At 32.0% G+C, this 19,942-nt stretch overlaps 1 protein-coding gene across 1 annotated transcript in view; it reads right to left on the reverse strand.

Annotated features, from left to right (window-relative positions):
• The window catches only part of LOC134700941 (uncharacterized), a 55,887-nt gene that overhangs the window by 29,186 nt on the left and 6,759 nt on the right, over positions 1–19,942 (reverse strand). The window contains exons 2-4 of the mRNA XM_063562088.1: positions 13,166–13,213; positions 11,179–11,515; positions 7,015–7,225 (exon numbers count right to left, since the gene is read on the reverse strand). Of these exons, the coding sequence (XP_063418158.1) occupies positions 7,015–7,225; positions 11,179–11,515; positions 13,166–13,173 (556 nt within the window). The 5' untranslated portion in view covers positions 13,174–13,213. The remainder of the gene's footprint in view (positions 1–7,014; positions 7,226–11,178; positions 11,516–13,165; positions 13,214–19,942) is intronic.

Consider the following 19,942-nt stretch of genomic DNA (forward strand, 5'->3'; position numbering starts at 1 on the left):
TAACCTTACTAGTATGATACATGAGGTCAAAGCGGATGCTAAAGTCCTCAATGTTAAGTTTGAAACGTCGCAAAAAGAAATAAAAACTCTTAGACATGATTTTACAGAGCTAGAGAGAGGTGTCCAAGGTATGGACTTACAGCTTCAAGAATTAGAAAATGACAAGCTATTCAAGCAAAAATTTGAGTTGCAACAGCAAATTGATGAGCTTAAAGAAAAGGCGATTTTACTCGAAAAGCATGACAGGAAATATAATATACTTATTTATGGTATGGATGACAGCAATCCAGAGGAAAATGTCTTTGCAACAACACGAAAGCTATTCTCTGAAAAGTTGCTTAGAGATGCTCCAAAAGCCAATTCCATGCCGCTTGCTAACGCCCATAGAGTTCCAACACATAAGAAGGGCCCAAAGCCTATTCTTGCTCGTTTTGTACATTTTGGGGATAAACAACTTGTAATGTCCAAAGCCTATAATTTGAAGGGAACAAAGATTCGCCTACTAGATGATCTGCCAGTTTCTATGAAGGAGGAAAGATTCTTGTTTTCTCATAACGCATTCACAATTAGAAAAAGGGACAAAGTGCAAACACGTATTAGAGCAAAAGGGGCCCATATGACTTTAGAGACCCGTAAAAACAACACAGAAAATTGGGCGTTATGGGAATAACTGTTTATTTGTCTGTAACATATACAAATACACTCAGAAAAATATAGTTTATACATACAAAATGTAATAATTAATTTAGCTTTGTGTTTACAGTGCATATATCATGTATATTTTCTTACATTAATCTTTATTGAAAAAAGTACTATAATCTTAGTAAATCAATGATGCTGTAATGTTATATATCTTTTTGCAGGCTTTGATATGAACATTTGAAGTAAGTATAGAAAAGAAAGAAAAAAAAAGGTTTCTATGTTCCCTTTTGTTGCTTCTTTTTATTTAGCTTTTTGACTTTACTTAACTTTTAGCAGAATAGTTCAATTTGCTTACTTTGCCATCTTAGTTTTGCTTTCTCTTTTTGCCGCATAAATGCATGTCTTAGCTTGTTATATATAGTTATATGCTACATTTATATGAATGCTTAATCTGCTGTTTAAGTTTTGCTTTTTCATAGGTTTAGTAAATGCATGTCATAGCTTGTTATAGATACTTTTAGATATGCTACAATATGTAATATTCTATGCTAAATTTGTTGATTTAGTTTTGCTTGTTTCATATTGTTTTAAGTAAATGTATGCTTGAGGTATAGCTTAGTCAATGGGCAGCATTATGGTTAAAGCTTGTACATACACAATTACAGAAATGTAAGACAAAATTTTCTTAAACAGTCCAATAAGATTATTACTGAAATTCATGATTACAAATTTTTTGACGCAAGATATAAATCTTTTCACATCTCAACAGTGTAACGGTCAGACCATTGATAGTTTCATGTAAAATACAATGAAGTTTATATCCTTTATTCATGTATCATTATCACTTAACTCTACATTTCAAAATAAAAACTTTGGATTTAAACTATACATCAAGCATGCATTTTTAGAGGAAATCACTGTCAGTTTAAGTGAGCTGATATTATATGTTGGTGATTCTTAGATCTCTCTTATCTATTTTTATAATGCCTTGTGTAAGCTTACATTGAGATGTGAATTTCAGATGGCCCAATGCAGTACTGATGGTGATATAAATTTTAGGCAAGTTTGACCAGATCAGATGAGAGAGCACAAAACAATGGACATTTTGTGGTAATGTGCTTCTTGTGTGATCTCTTCTCTTTTGCCATACTAATCCTGTTCATTATTCAAATGTATTATAGAGTTTACCAATTTGAATATATATTTATGATAAAGGTGTCAAGATAATGACATGTATTACAAATAATGAAGTAGATCAATATACATTAAAGCTTACATATACTTAAACAAATTTAAGTTATCTCCCCTTTACCACAAGTGTTAATCTGCATTAGAATATGAAATATCTTAGTCTTTTAAATGTGCTTCCCTTTAACTTGTTTTAGTTTATTTCATGTATATATTTTATATAAAATATGGAATTTTGTTACTTGGCACATATATGGTATATTTTTGAAGCAAATAGAGCAATATGTAAACAGTCCTGATATCTCAACTAAACCTTTCACTCCTTTGTGTTGGCAGCTATCCACTTTCAATCGTTTGAAGATTTATTATTGTAATGGAGGGTAAAAATATTAAAATAATGTCTCATAATTGTCAAGGACTTCAAATGAGAGAAAAAAGGAGGGATATTTTTAATTATCTGCATTCAAAAGATTTTGATATATATTGTCTTCAAGACACACACTTTGTAGAACAAGATGAAACCCTGATAAGAAACCAGTGGAAAGGTCAATCTATTTTCAATTCTTACGCATCTAATCAACGAGGAGTTGCTATCTTGTTTAAGAATAATTTTGAATATAAAATACACCAAGTTAAAAAAGATGAGGATGGCAATTTGTTGGGATTGGATATTAATATTGAAGAAAAGAGATTTACTCTGATAAATGTGTATGGGCCGAAAACTGATAATCCTTGCTTCTATGACAAACTAAGAGAAACCATAGACTTTTATGATAATCAATTGTGTCTGATTTGTGGGGATCTTAATCTTGTTCAGAATTTTGACCTAGATACCCATAACTATAAACATATAAATAATCCAAAATCTAGGGATAAAATTTTAGAAATTATAAAATATAAGACTTTTGTGGATCCATTTAGAGAGAGATACCCTGATCTTAAAAGATTTACATGAAGAAAGAAAAAATCCATTTAAACAATCACGGTTAGATTTCTTTTTGATCTCTGAAAGCCTTATAGATGACATATGTGATATAAACATTGGCAATAGCTACAGATCTGACCATTCACCAGTAATTTTGACTTTAAAGATAAATGAGTTTATAAAAGGCAGGGGCCTCTGGAAATTCAACAACTCTCTCCTTCAAGATTCTGAATATGTAAAATTAATTAAAAAAACAATTATTAGCACAGTTGAGCAATATGCTGTGCTAGGTTATAACAGAGATGCTTTAAGGTGGCTCGTGGGTACAAAAATTTTAGCAAAAAATTAAACCTTTATTTTTTCCTTACAAGTTTTATTTATTACACTATTAGTTGTTACTTTGTGATATGGTACAAAAAGCAACCCAAAAAAATGATTTGGTTTGGCCCCAGATGACTTTAAAAATTGAAAAAGCTCCAAATTATCTCCCTTTGGTGCAAAAATGCCGTTTTTTTGCCTTTAATTTGAAATATCTTTTTTAACTCATCGGTGACCTATATTTTTTATTATTGTTTTCAAATAAGCTGTACATAAACTAAATAATTGTAAAATTTAAGCGATTTCTTATATTAGGTTATTTTTTTATTTCGATGTTTCCTCTTTTTCTCCTATTAGTTCAACAGAAAAAAAGGACATTACCAAAAATGTATGCTTTTTCCAGAGGCAGATTTTAGCTTAAATGAACGGTGACCCCATTTTTTTATTTCTTTTTTCTTTTAAGTATGTGATAAAGTTCATTTATTCAAAAATATAGCGAAATCCTATATTAGAAAAAAAAAATCATTTATACCCAGGAGCCCCCTTAAACAGTATTATTGATAATTTTGATATACAATTTACAATCAGTGACCAATTATTTTTTGAAACACTTCTCAATGAGATCAGAGGTAAGACTATCTCTTATTCGTCATATATAAAAAAAAAAAAAAAAAAAAAAAAGGAAAGGGTAAAACAGGGGAAAAAACTTACAGAAGAAATACAAAAATTAGAACAAAACACAATCACTGAGGATAATATAAATGTAATAGAGATTAAAAAATGTGAACTTAGAACTTTGCGACAAAACAAGATTAAAGGTCAATATGTTAGGTCAAGAACCCAGTGGATTGAAGAAAAAATAAAAAAATTATTATTAATGATAACACTGTAGTAGAAAATCAAAAAGAAATATTGACGTAAACAAAATTATTTTATGAGACGCTTTACAGAAGACAAGAGTGTATAAAAGATGTCAATCTATCAGAGGAATAACCATTTCAAACACCTAAATTAAGAGATAATGAAAAAGATTCTTTAGCAGGTAATATTACTTTAGTGTGTTAACACAAGCATTAAAAAGGATGAAAAATAATAAAAGCCCTGGTTCAGATGGCTTCACAGCAGAATTTTTTTAAGTTTTTTGGATAGATATTGGAAAATTTGTCTTCAGGTCAATAAATGATGCATATGAAATAGGGGAAATGTCTGTCACACAGAAGCAGGGAGTTATTACATGTATCCCAAAGGAAGGTAAATCAAGACAGTTTTTAAAAAATTGGCGTCCAATTACACTTTTAAACTCAACTCAACTCAACTCAACTGTATAGCAGAGAGAATAAAGTCGGTTCTTAATAGACTAATTAATTCTGACCAAACAGTTTTTATTCCGGGGAGATTTATTGGGGAGAACTGTAGACTTATATACGATATTTTACATTTCACAGAGGAAAATGACATCCCTGTTATATTACTCTTGATTGATTTTGAAAAAGCATTCGACCCTATCTCCTGGTCTTTTTTATTTGAGACACTTAAATATTTTAATTTTGGAGAATCCATCATGAACTGGATAAAAACATTTTATAATAATATTTCATCAACAGTAACTCAAAACTGTTGTCTGTCAGATTTTTTTCGTGTGGAAAGAGGTTGTAGACAAGGAGATACTTTGTCTCCTCACCTCTTTTTGCTATGTGCAGAAATACTTGGCATTTTAGTCAGAAATAATAATGATATTAAAGGTATTACGATAGATGATACAGAGTTTGTATTGTCTAAATATGCTGATGATACATCACTTATTTAAGATGGATCTCCTTCTTCTTTAGATGCATCTCTCCGTATCTTACAATTCTATGCTGAGATATCAGGACTGAAAATTAACTTAGATAAAACGAATGTTATATGGATAGGAAGTAAAAAAAAAGTCAAGATAAAATATGCGTAAAGTGGGGATTAAAATGGGGTTCCAGTACCTTCAAATTATTGGGTATCACTTTTTGTATTGATTTGGATAGAATGTTAAATCTAAATTATGCTCCTCGCTTACTGCGTTTGGTAAAATAACTATTATATGATCTTTAATTATATCAAAATTGAATCATCTGTTCTTATCCATACCAAGTCCAGATGAAAATGTTCTACAACAACTCAATGGTAAAATTTATGCTTTCATTTGGGATGGTAAACCTGACAAGGTAAATCGGGAGCTCTTATGTCAAGAATACTGCAGAGGTGGCTTAAAAATATTTAATTTAAGAAATTTTATACAAGGGCTAAAATTGACCTGGGTAAGAAGATTATTTAATTCAAATTCAAAGTGGGTCAAATTATTTACTGCTACACAAAATATAAATTTTACAGAGTTGGCTTATTTTGGAACAACTAAAAAATTAGATAACGTTTTTTGGAAAGAAGTTATGCGTGCCTGGAAAAACTTGTCGAGATTCCGACATCCTCGCTATTTTGAGGAAGTCATATCTTCATCTATCTGGAATAATGAGAACATTAAAATTGATAACGTCAGTTTTTATTATAGAAGTTGGGCACTAAACGGGGTATGGACTGTAAATGACCTTCTAGATGAGCAAGGAAATATATTGCCTAAGTTATCAAAATTTGGAAAAGCTATATTCTTTTGAACCCACATTTTTACAATTTTATGGTATTAAAGTAGCATTAAAACAATGGCTACAATCTATGGGAATCAACACCGAAAGGGAAAAACAACAACAAGCTCTGTTACCTTTTAATATAAACATTTTTTCAAGTCAAACAAAGGTTCAAAAGACATGTATAATATTTTAAATCTAGGTGCGATACCAGTTGTAATAGCAGCTGAGCGAAAATGGTAGGGTATATTAAATAAAGATATAGGGGATTGGAAAAAAATTCATAACTGTGTCACTACAATTTCAAAAAATACCAAGCTCTGTTGGTTTCAATACCGAATTATTCACCGTATTTTAGGTACTAATACTTTACTTTTAAAAATGAACCGTGTACAGTGTAATTTATGTACATTTTGCAAGGAAGAACCAGAAACCATAGAACACTTATTGTGGGGCTGTCATATTGTAGCAGACATTTGGCACCATCTGAATGCCTGGATTTTTGAAACAACGCATATTGAAATTCCACTTAATATAGATATAGTCATGTTTGGTCTTTATGATAACTATAAACTAAATTTTATAAAAAATAAAGTCATTTATAATTTACTAGTTAAGTATTTTATATACAGATCAAAGATGCGAGAGGAAAAACCTCATATAGAGGGACTTAAAAACTATATCAAAGAAAATTTGATTTTAGAAAAACATATTTCCTCAAAAAATATGACTGTGAAAGATTATAACATGTACTGGAACCCCTGGGATAAAATCATTAATTAATTTAATAGTGAATTATTTTAAATAGATGTGCCTGAAATGTAATTTCCATTATCACTATATATTTTTTGATGAAAATGTTATACTTCATCCATATTTATATCATATCGTATTATTAGTTAATTTTGTTTACTCTTTTTTGCTTGATTATGCTTATTTTTCTTGCTTGCTTTATTATGTGCCACTATAGATAATTTATGTAAATGCCTGTTAATCCATGAATAAAAAAAAAATTTAATTTTTTTTTTTTTATTATATACGCCAGACGCATATATCATGTATATAGTGTATTTAAACAACGGCCTTTTGTGAAATTTCTTTGTTATGACAACTTACGTTAAACAGGCCGTCCCCATGACAACTTACGTTCACCATAACGTTTCCATGACAACTAACGTTCACCTTACCGTTGCCATGACAACTTACGTTCACTGTATCGTTTCCTGGACAACTCACGTTCACCATACCGTTGCAATGACAACTTACGTTCCCAATACCGTTCCCATGACAACTTACGTTTACCATATTGTTTCCATGACAGTTTAGTACGTTCACCATACCGTTTCCATGACCAGAACCAAGTTTCTTTTTTCATCAATCCTTTATTTGGCATAATCTGGTGATGTATCATTAACCGGCGGAATAAATCTGTCGTTCCTGATTTACAAACACCAAAAATGTGAAAGTATGGGAGACAACGAAGGTGTCCATCTTCTATCCAACACGGATTCTTATAATTCTCCAGAAGTCTTGGTCTTTTCTATAACAAATATATAGCGATGCACTTAAGGGTGTAAGCTACTATTTTTTTCAAAATAACAAGGTTTCTAAAGACTGCACTAATTTCTTAACACACAAACTTGAATATTGTCATAACATTAATGGAACTTTAACCCTTTGTACTCTACCAGATTATCATTTCGAAAATGAATGTATATACTGACCAGTGTATAATGATTGAGGACAAATATGTTTGAAATCCTTAAATTTATACAAACGTTTGTAGCATGTGTTATGCAGAGTCGTAGAATGTTTCCCCGTCTTTGAAGTGGATACGAATGTTCTTTTAAAATATGTCTCTACAAGAGACCAAATGACACAGAAATTAACAACTATATGTCACTGTACGGATTTTGCCATTGAGAAAAGCCCATACCGCATGCTCTATAAAAAACTCGGAAATAACAATGTAAAACAATTCAAACGAGAAAACTAACGGCCTTATTTATGTACAAAAAGCTGAACGAAACAAAAATATGTGATACACCAACAAACGACAACCACTGAATTACAGTCTTCTAACTTCGGACAGGCACATAACAGAATGTGGCGGGGTTACAAAGGTTAGTGCGTTCAAGGACTTGTATATTTTGTTAATTCAACTGTCTTGCAAACGATTATAAATGTGGGTTTTTTAACTACATAAAATGAATATTTAACACTATAAATCTTAACATTCGAAATTATCTTCTTTAGGACCTGGAACGCTCAAAAAAATAAAAATAAAACAAAAATGTACAGCACTAGAAACACACGAATAGCTGCATGCATACGACAAACACATAGTGTTATGGTATTGTAATTATTCTATTTAGTTATGTTGGTCTGATTTGTGTTGTGTGGCCTGATAGTTGTTGACAGAATATTCTTAGAACTGTGCAGTTTAGAAAACACTGGAACAATCACAGAAATACATAATGATTCTAGAATGATCCTAAATAAAAGATGCGTTATATAAACTTCTACATTTTACTAGAAACTACAGTTGTAACTTTCTAGGACGTTCCATTCTAGAGTGTTCTAGAATTTTCCGTGACAACTATATATATACAGACACTAAAGTTAAACTCTCAGACTTAGACTAAGACATCGATAGACATTAGTATTCACAGCATTTAGATAGACATTTTTATTCTACAAACAACATCATACTGGATTGTGACCTTAGTAGTGAACGTAATATTCAGATTGGATTCCGAAAGATTTCCGGATACAGATAGAGATAAAAGATTGGATTCAAATTTTGACAGAATTTAAGTTGACAGTAATATTTGTGTAAATACCTTTTGTAAAATTTTGTATAATAAATGTTGATAAATATTATTATTGATTTGTGTCTTTTGTTTTCTACAATTTAAAGGGGATTTCTGACCGTAACAATAATTATTTATAGTTTATGTTACCTTTGAAAATCTAGCAATTATAATGATGATTAAAACCTTTTGATACATGTTTCGTACTCATTATTTGATTAAGATAAAAAGAAAAAAAGCTATCATTATTGTTTAATTGCAAGGGTCCTTTAAGTGAACAGAACGTGAAATTCTTTTACACGAAAAGTGCACTCTTTAACACGAAAAATGCACAAAACGTGGCACTCTTTGACACGATGTCCCTATTCTAACATAATGTGGCTGCGTTTTTATACATCCTACACGGCTTACTTAAGCAGGCTCACTTTGACAAAGGTTTACTGCCAATCGGAAGAAGATCAAAAGTGACAATATTTATGGGCGTTTTTCAATAAAAACGTATTTTTCTTGTCCTAGCCACTTTAAAAAAAAATGTGTTTGTTCTTTGCTAGTAATTTTCTATGCAGTCAGTACATTGAATTAGATTTAACATTTTTAAACAAAAAAAAACAGTTTATTTTTAGAGGGATTGATAAGATATTGACTCCTGAATGGTCCAAAACAACCAAACTGGCATGTCCCTAGACCGCCTGTTCAACATTCATATTCTAAAATATCGTAAAAAATTGAAGAAAAACATGTTTTTTTTACTTTACATGCGTTCTTTAATAAATCAAAAGTATCTTCAGAGCCAACATCTTTTTTAAAATAAACAGCTTTCAATATAGGTATTCTAATTAGTCCATCACAAAATGTCCACTACGAAACGGAGTCATTAAAATTTGCCAATAAACAGTTTTATAAAATCAATGTAATTTTTGTTTGCAAGAGATATAAATATTAGGGTCTTACAAAAGGAGTAGTGCTTTTATAACGGCAATAAAATTATTGGTAAGAAAAATTGAGCACATCAAATCGACCAGAATGATACCGTATTTTTGATAATGTCCACTAGGAAACGGGTCAAATCTCCTTCGGTTGGGATCCCGCTAACATGTTTAACCCCGCCACATTATTTATGTATGTGCCTGTCCCAAGTCAGGAGCCTGTTTTTCAGTGATTGTCGTTTGTTTATGTGTTACATATTTGTTTTTCGTTCATTTTTTTTTACATACATAATGCCGTTAGTTTTCTCGTTTGAATTGTTTTACATTGTCTTATCGGGGCCTTTTATAGCTTACTATATGCGGTATGGGCTTTGCCCATTTCTGAAGGCCGTACGGTGACCTATAATTGTTAATGTTTGTGTCATTTTGGTCTTTTGTGGATAGTTGTCTCATTGGCAATCATACCATATCTTCTTTTTTTTTATATTTTTCAGTATCTGGTTTTAAAATTATGAAAAAATATCAGTGTACAGCTTGATAAATGCTTTGATGAATACAATCAGTCGTAATATAGGGATTGTGGGGAGAAAAAAAACATGCGAACACGTCCCTTACGAAACGGTCCCCTACGAAACAAGAAGGGGAGAAAAACGTTTCGTAGTGGACACTACCACTACCATACAGTCTTTTGTAAATCTCTTTTAAATTATATTCGTGCAAAACAAATAACAAGGGTTAGTTTCATGTAATTTTTTTTATGTTTTTATTAACATATGATAGGGTTGATGTCAACTACGAAACTTTTTGTCCACTACGAAACGCATCAAAATGTCCACTACGTAACATGAGTTGAACCTTCATATCTGAAGTGCTGTCTTTATCAATAAAAATGGTTTACCAACTCAGAAAAAAAATGATATTTTTCTAGTATTTAAAGTAAACAAACTGGAATGTTTATAGGAAACATCTAAAATTGCAAAAAATATGTGTGTTTAGAAGTTTCATAGGGGACTTTTTTTTTCGAAACAGTACACAATTTAGGAAAATAATATAATTTTAAGAATATTTAAGATTGCACTTTTTGTTTACAAATTTTCCATTTTTTTTTAGGTCTGAAATTTACGCTTTTATTGAAAAACGCCCTTATATGTCCTAGTCATCCATTAACATAGGTGCTTATTCGTTGGACAACATTGAAAATATGATGAAAAAAGGAGGTATTTATGTTGAAAAAATGCACCAAGCAGTATATATGCTTAGTTTATGAGAGCTGCATTGGAGTTTACATATCATTTGATTATTGGATAAATCTACAGCACAATGGCTACATAAAGTCGCATCGAAAGATACGTTATAGAGAAAATTATGCAATTAAATAAGGAAAAGCGACAAATTTAGGTGCTAAAATACAAAGAATAGAGAATTAAGATTAAAAAAAAATTGAAGAAAGAACCGAAACATTAAAGATTACAAAATGAAAAAGCCGAACAAAATCCTCTATGTCATATCCATCCAAGTCAAATTTGTAAAAGTAAACTATTATAGGTCAAAGTACGGTCCCAACAAGCAGCCTTGGCCCATACTGAATAGCAAGCTATAAAGAGCCTAAAAAATTATTAGTTTAAGTCCATCTAAACGGGAAAACCAATGGTCCAATCTATATAAAAGAACGAGAATGTTTGGAATTCAAATACAACTACAAACATTGCCCACTCCTAAATGGGATTCGAGTCATAATTAAAAAAATCACTTACCATGCAAAGAATGTCCTCGACTGGTCCCTGTATTTTATGAAGAAAACTTTGAGGTTCCAGATCTAATGTTCCAGTACAATTAAAAGGATAAGAAATATTGGGCAAAGAATAGTGCACGAACTTATATTCTGTATTCCGAAAATCCTTCACATTAATATATGAACTGTCAAACACTTGAAATGAACGCACATGCTTGTCACGTGACTGATTATGGACAGTTGGAATCTTAATATGGATATTATTTTCGTACTTTTTGCTCATATATATCCATACAAACAAGGGAATGTATCCACAGAACATAACAACAGAGGCTAGACATCCTAACTTTAATCTGCAACTAGAAATAAAATAAGTTTTGTAGTCATTAAAAACCCAAAGTACTAATACTAAAGTTTGAACATAAGAAATCCTAAAACAAAATATGACCTGAAATCACCTACTGATTTTAGTGGATTTGTGTTGCTTAGTCTTTAGTTCTATTTGTCTTGAAATCTTTTTTCGTTTTTCGCCATGACATTAGCAGTATGTTTTCGACTAATGGTTTTGGATACCTCTCTTGAATTGTTTCGCGCACTCTGTCAGTTTGTTTTCAACTCCTGAGGTTTAATATCCCTTTAGTATCATTCACCTATTTAGAAATAAGTCGCAATGCTGTATATTAAACTTCTGCAATTAAATATGGATTGTAAAATTGCAAAAAAAGATTCAGAAAATAATATATATCATAGAAAAACAACTCTATCAGATACTGAAGATATATAACATTTAAAACGCAACATTTTGAGGTTTCCTTTTAACATGCATGCAGAAAAATATTCAGTATAGTTATATTATTGTACTGTTTATAACACGTATCCATGGTAACTCTGACTTAACAATGGAACATTTAAGAATGACATAGTTTATATAGACTGGATTCCTGTCCCTCATCTGTTGGCATAAACTGGACCCCTATTGTGTTCACTTATCGTTACACTGACAACAGGTATGGCCTGAATCCCGTGTTCAGAATTCTGACCGCGGGATTTGATAATTCGACGAGACTAGTGCATCGTGTGCTATGTTTATTATGTGTTATACTGATAGGAAATCAAACAAGAAATTAACACATGTATAACCCTACTGAGTTCTTAAGGGAATACAAGATACTCAGTTTCCCAAAAACATGTTAACACGTTCGTTGGTCATTTATCTGCGCTACCACCATGTGGTTAATTAACAGATACTTATTTATTTTGCGGCATCACAGTATTAACATTTGAGGTCAATTAACTATCACTATAATTGGTAAATTTTATTAGCGAGTCGTTGAATTTGTAAAACTTGTCCAATATATGTCCATGTGACAATGGAACCAACCCGTTCCTTTGGTGCAAAACTATAGATGGAACGGCGGACCAGTTTACTGCTTGGCACTGGAACAAGGATGACTTAGATACCCGTATGTTGTTAATACGACATACGAGTTTCAATAATTCGTAAGTGAGAGATAGATATTCAACCCGTTAAGATTTGAAACATTGGTATACGAATTTGATAGAACATCTTGTGATAAATTAAGATAACACAAAACTCATGTAAAACATATGTTGTGTTGCACAAATGTTGCACCAACTTCTGAAGAAATGTGTAATATGCTGTTTATTTCTGTGTGACATTTTGGTCTCTTGTGGAGAGTTGTCTCATTGGCAATCATACCACATGTGGTTTTTATATCTACTTCCTATAACTGATGTATCAATAACGAGACGCATTTAGTTTCCTTGCACGGTTTATATGGGTTTGTGAGTGCCTCGTGTTTGATTAATTCATTTTACAATGTTAAAAAAATTTCGAAATAATGATTCGTAAAGGTGAGTTAAGGCTCTATTTGATATTGAATAATATTATTATTTGAGAAGCAAAGTCCGTCAAAAGTTATCTATATGTAAGAGAGTGACCACATTAAAAGATCTCAGCGCATTTTTGTTAAATATGGTGTACTTACGTTATCATATCAAAATTAATTTCTGAACATTTTTACTTTTCCAAGAAGCTGAAAAAAAGATATAACATAAGATTTGTAAAAAAAACCATAAAAATAAAACGGCGAACTTGTCAAAGAGACATTAACCTTACTAAACAACTGGTCCGTAATTAACAAATAATGTATTTTACTAGTAAAGCGAAATGGACACCATACTAAACTCCGAACATATAAATGAACATGAAAATCACACACAACACAAATAAAGGCCATGTAGATGTTTCACAAAAGCCATAGACGATGTTTGTATGCTAGAGCATTAGCAATATGACACACACAACATTTGTCTTGTGTGTTTGCTGTATGTACCCTGGAGTATTACCAACATGACACACACAACATCTGTCTTGTTTATATGCTGTATGTACCCTGAAGTATTACCTATATGACACACACAACATATGTCTTATGTGTATGCTGTATTTAACCTGGAGTATTACCAATATGACACACACAACATCTGTCTTGTTTGTATGCTGTATGTACCCTGAAGTATTACCTATATGACACACACAACATATGTCTTATGTGTATGCTGTATTTAACCTGGAGTATTACCAATATGACATACACAACATCTGTCTTGTTTGTATGCTGTATGTACCCTGGAGTATTACCAATATGACACACACAACATCTGTCTTGTGTGTATGCTGTATGTACCCTGGAGTATTACCAATATGACACACACAACATCTGTCTTGTTTGTATGATGCATGTACCCTGGAGTATTACCAATATGACACACACAACATCTGTCTTGTGTGTATGCTGTATGTACCCTGGAGTATTACCTATATGACACACACAACATCTGTCTTGTATGTATGCTGTATGTACCCTGGAGTATTACCAATATGACACACACAACATCTGTCTTGTTTGTATGCTGTATGTACCCTGGAGTATTACCAATATGACACACACAACATCTGTCTTGTGTGTATGCTGTATGTACCCTGGAGTATTACCAATATGACACACACAACATCTGTCTTGTTTGTATGATGCATGTACCCTGGAGTATTACCAATATGACACACACAACATCTGTCTTGTGTGTATGCTGTATGTACCCTGGAGTATTACCTATATGACACACACAACATCTGTCTTGTATGTATGCTGTATGTACCCTGGAGTATTACCAATATGACACACACAACATCTGTCTTGTGTGTATGCTATATGTACCCTTGAGTATTACCAATAAGACATACACAACATCTGTCTTGTTTGTATGCTGTATGTACCCTGGAGTATTACCAATATGACACACACAACATCTGTCTTGTGTGTATGCTGTATGTACCCTGGAGTATTATCAATATGACAAACACAACATCTGTCTTGTGTGTATGCTGTATTTACCCTGGAGTACTACCAATATGACACACACAACATCTGTCTTGTGTGTATGCTATATGTACCCTTGAGTATTACCAATATGACACACACAACATCTGTCTTGTGTGTATGCTGTATTTACCCTGAAGTATTACCAATATGACACACACAACATCTGTCTTGTGTGTATGCTGTATGTACCCTGGAGTATTACCAATATGACACACACAACATCTGTCTTGTTTGTATGCTGTGTGTACCCTGGAGTATTACCAATATGACACACACAACATCTGTCTTGTTTGTATGCTGTATGTACCCTGGAGTATTACCAATATGACACACACAACATATGTCCTGTTTGTATGCTGTATGTACCCTGGAGTATTACTAATATGACACACACATTATCTGTCTTGGGTGCATTCTGCTTGTTACTGGAATATAACCAATATGACACACACAACATTTGTCCGGTTTGTATACTGCTTGTTTGCTGCAGCATTAACAATATGACACACACAACATTTGTCCGGTTTGTATACTGCTTGTTTGCTGCAGCATTAACAATATGACACACACAACATTTGTCTTGTGTGTATGCTGCTTGTTTGCTGGAGCATTAACAATATGACACACACACAGCATGTTTATCCAGCAGCATAAACGATATGACACGTGACACAATATTTGTCTTGTTTGTATGCTGCTTGTTTGCTGGAGCATTAACAATATGACACGGGACACAACATTTGTCCCTTTTCTTTTTTTTTTGACAATTCGTAGAATCCATTTACATGTGTGTTTGACTACGGTTTTAAAATTGTTACCGTCCGAGAGAACATTTTGAACATAAAAAGTCAAGTTTTCAATTGAAATTTGGTTCTTGGTGTCAATCTGATTGATCACTGCATAAGATCCAGCGGCAAGTATTACATATGCATATTCAGGGCTTGGAATTGCAATATAAAGATGTCCTGTTTTATTTTTGCGATGAAGCAGATTTGTAATTTTCAATGGATATATTCAATATCACGATGAGCATCACTATATTGAGGTCAATGTTGCTATTAATATAGTCTGGTCCCCGACAAACATAAGCTGTGTTTAAAATAAGCTAGCTTAATCGGTATTCCAAACGGAAAGTATTCTACTCAAACTGTTGTATTTCAATGTTGACCGTAGAATGGCAAGACTAATGTGCATCGAAATATATATGATATTAAAGGGGCACTATCTACGAGATATATAAAAATCTAGAATATGATTGTCTGTTATTCAACCATTAACAAAATTGAAAAGGTAAAATGATAATTCGCTTAAAGCAGCCAGTATGAAATTTCTAATTTTTGTTTCTTATGTATAATTTGGAGTTTACTATGACGTCTATTATCAATGAACTAGTAAAATATTTATTTAGGGGACAGATGAAGGACTACCCCGAGAGCGAGAGTTTTTTGCAGTATTGTCGACACTTGATGGCCTTCAGCTGTTGTCTTATCCATGGTTGGGTTGTTGTCTCTTTGTCACATCCCCAATTTCCATTCTCAATTTTATGATTCAATTTTGTCAAAATAAGCTAGGACACATTTATGATGAATTATCAATGTGCGTGTAAATAATCTAACCTCCTTGAATCCTTAGTCATTCGAATTTTAATATAATCCCTTAGATAGAGATGGAAAACGCATGGACTGTGTGTGTTCTGTTATTTTAAAGGAAAAGAATGTCAAGATTGTAAGGTAAATCATTTAATTGAATGATTCGATCCACCAAAAAAATCATTCTTATACCTGTAAAAACGAAGATTAACATATATATGTAATCTATAACATGAAATTAAACAGACCTAGAAAAATCCAAGAGCACGAGTATGCATGTTTGCGCCTGTCCCAAGTCAGAAGCCTCTGGCCTTTGTTAGTCTTGTATTATTTTAATTTTAGTTTCTTGTGTGCAATTTGGAAATTAGTATGGCGCTCATTATCACTGAACTAGTATATATTTGTTTAGGGGCCAGATGAAGGACCCCTCCGAGTGCGGATTTTTTTTTTGCTACATTGAGGACCTGTTGGTGTCCTTCTGCTGTTGTTTTTTTTTTCTAATGTCGGGTTGTTGTTTCTTTGACACATTCCCAATTTCCATTCTCAATTTTATTATTGCTATCTATTTACATCTTTATTTATGTTTATATCGCTTATATTGAGTCTATTTGTTGCACATGGAATTGACAAGTAGTGCCCTTTAACTAAAATAATTTAATTTGTATCTGAAAGACAATGCATACAAGATGTAGCTTTACTTCAAACATAATTTGTTCTGGTTAACGATGTCCATCTCACATACATTTTCAAAATTCACCAACTTTTATCTCATTTACGATTTTTGGCAGTCTTCTGGGCTTTTTTTGTATCTTGTGTTCTGTTTAGAAATAAGTCATTATCTTGTTAAAATTGTTAAGTACACACATATGACTAGGATACTGTGATAAAAAGTAGAGATTGGGATACATGGAAATGACCCTAAGTGTGAAACATATTGAGCGTGAATAATATTATGCTCTTGTTTAAATAATAATAATAATAATATAATTATCTTAACAAAGTTAACAAAATCCGCACACCCTAGGCCTTGGCTACATAATTCAACAAAAAATAAAAATAAAACTAAGCAAGAAAACAAAACAAAACAAAACAAAAACAAAGCAAAACAAAAACAAAACAAAGACCTGATATACATGTATGATCGGTTTATTCCCGATTGTCCCACTTTTTAAAATTTTAGAGTTCTGATTGTCCCACATGAAAAGTTCTGATTGTCCCACATTATTTTATGTAGTAAAATGTTCTTAGATAAACAAGGTAACTGTTGTTTGTTTTGCTAAATAAACAAGAATTAATTATTGCACATTTAACATTAATTTTATAAAAGTATAAAAAAAAATGTTTTTTAAATCATTAGATTGATACACTTTTGATTAAAAAAATATAATATTTCTGATTGATGAAAAAGATCTTTTAAGGTCTTGAATTAAACTTTTTTTCTGAACCTGATTTTGGGGTTTATATATGACTCTAGAAAAATAATTGGTGACGAAAATGAGATGGTGGTGCACTTATTTTTGCTACAGCCATTTGAAAGAACCCAATTCTGAAAATTTTCTCAGTTTTCATCAAATGTTATCCATTTTGGGGCTATTATCATGAAAAAAAATCACAGTTTCACAATTAAACTTTACTTTTTTTCATACTTTCAATAAAGATAGAGTGGACCAATCTGAATAGATTTAACTTAAAAAAAAACACTAGAAGTAGGTGTTAATTTAAGAAAGTTTTATAAAATTTTATTGCTTTTTTGTGTCAAATTGACCATTCTGTCAAATTGTCAATTTTGGAATTTTCTCTTTTTTTAGAACACAAATCTAACTAGAATTGCCATTGCAAGCAATAGCGGATGTCACCCTTCCCCCATTGCCACTAAGCGGCAGCCATTTCAAAATAATTTATACAGTGAATACAGATTTATGAATTGCGATTTATCTTTTTGTACATTTTCAGTACATTTAGAGGATTTTCAAAAGTTTCACATTTCTTCTGTTTCCATGGCAACGGCAGCAATTTTGGAAATTTCAAAGTCAAAAGTATCATGTGTACATGCCAGTTAACAATAATATAAAATTTCATTAAGTTTGGAGCATTTTGAAAATATTTGACATTTCTGCATTTTCCATGGCAACGGTAGCCATTTTGGAAATTCCAACTTCAAAAATGTTATTCAGACCTGGCAGTCAACAATCATATAAAGTTTCATCTTTTTTGGAGCATTTTGAAATTTTGGAAATTTTTGACATTTTGGTTGGTTACTATGGTAACAGAGACCTTTCCAAAATTTTAATGGCAGATACCACATTGGTACATAGGAGGGAACATACCATCAGAGTTTCAATGGATTTGACCTACCATTTTAAGAAAGTAAATGCCACTTTTAGGTTTTTGAAGCATATTTGACCATATTTGACTTGTTTCCATGGTAACGGCAGACATTTTTGAAATTCCAACGCCATAAAACACATCTACCAATGTTGCTCATCGTTCCTGTTGAGTTTTATAAAATTTGGAGCATTTTGATATTTTGGAAATTTTTGGTGTAGTTTCCATGGCAACATGATAGTTCCAATGATTGCCAAAATCATCAAAAACCAGTATATGCCCGGCACCTACATTGTATCAAAATATAATGATTCTAAGTTAAAGCAACTCCAAATAATTCTTTAAATCCTAAAACTTTAATTTTTCACAATTGTTCCGTTTCCATGGTAACGGCAGCCATTTTTTATGGTCTTAGACCTACTGCAACCCGAAATTCGGTGTTCCTCATTATAGTTAACTTTCATTAAGATTGGTTCCATTGGCTCCGAGAAAACTGCCGGACAAAAAAGGTGGAAGAATAATAATAATACAGAAAAAGAAACAGAGGAAAAGCAATATGTCACCCGACATTGTCGATCGGGTGACATAATTATTTCAACCTCTTTGTTATAATTCATTGAAAAAATACATATTTGAGAAATTTTGAAAGATTTTTTTTGTATATGGGATGCACATGTTTCTGGTAAAATCATTTCGTGTACCCCCATCTACTTTCTCTAAATTTGCTGCTGTCTAGAATTTTTCCAGATCAGCCTTTCCAAGAATTACTATTAAAGGTTGTTTTTCCAATTTTCCAATTGTTTTTGCAGTCAACAGGACTCTTCACCAATTATAAAGAAGAGCCAAACTTCCATAAGAAATAAGAAGATGTGGTATGATTGTCAATGAGACAACTCTCCCAAAGAGACCAAATGACACAGCAATTAACAACTATAGGTCACCATACGGCCTTCAGCAATGAGCAAATCCCATACCACATAGCTTCAAAAGGCCCCAAAACGACTAATGTAAAACGAGAAAACTAATGGCATAATTCATGTACAAAATAATGAACGAAAAACAAATATGTTACACGGCAACAAACGACAACCACTGACTGACAGGCTCCTGGCTTGGGACATCACCACAATAAAGACACTAAGTACAGATCTGAGAGTACTCGCAGTACTGACTAAAAAAAATTGTTTTTTTAAAAGACTTCATTTAATATTATATGATACTTCAATTGTACCTACTATGAGCAAAATAAAATATGTAAATATTATTATTTGTTCTTATTTTGTTCATATTTTATAAGTTACATTGATTAGTAACCTTTGATTAACTGCAACACGCTATAAAAACAAATTAATCATTATAAAAACAGTTCCCAATTGTCCCACATTTAAACTTCCCAATTGTCCCACAAACATATTCCCGATTGTCCCACAAAGTTTCATTACCTTTTTACCTGTAATTTCAAAAA

The sequence above is a fragment of the Mytilus trossulus genome, unplaced genomic scaffold, assembly GCF_036588685.1.
Source record: "Mytilus trossulus isolate FHL-02 unplaced genomic scaffold, PNRI_Mtr1.1.1.hap1 h1tg000210l__unscaffolded, whole genome shotgun sequence".
Taxonomy (NCBI): Eukaryota; Metazoa; Mollusca; class Bivalvia; order Mytilida; family Mytilidae; genus Mytilus; species Mytilus trossulus.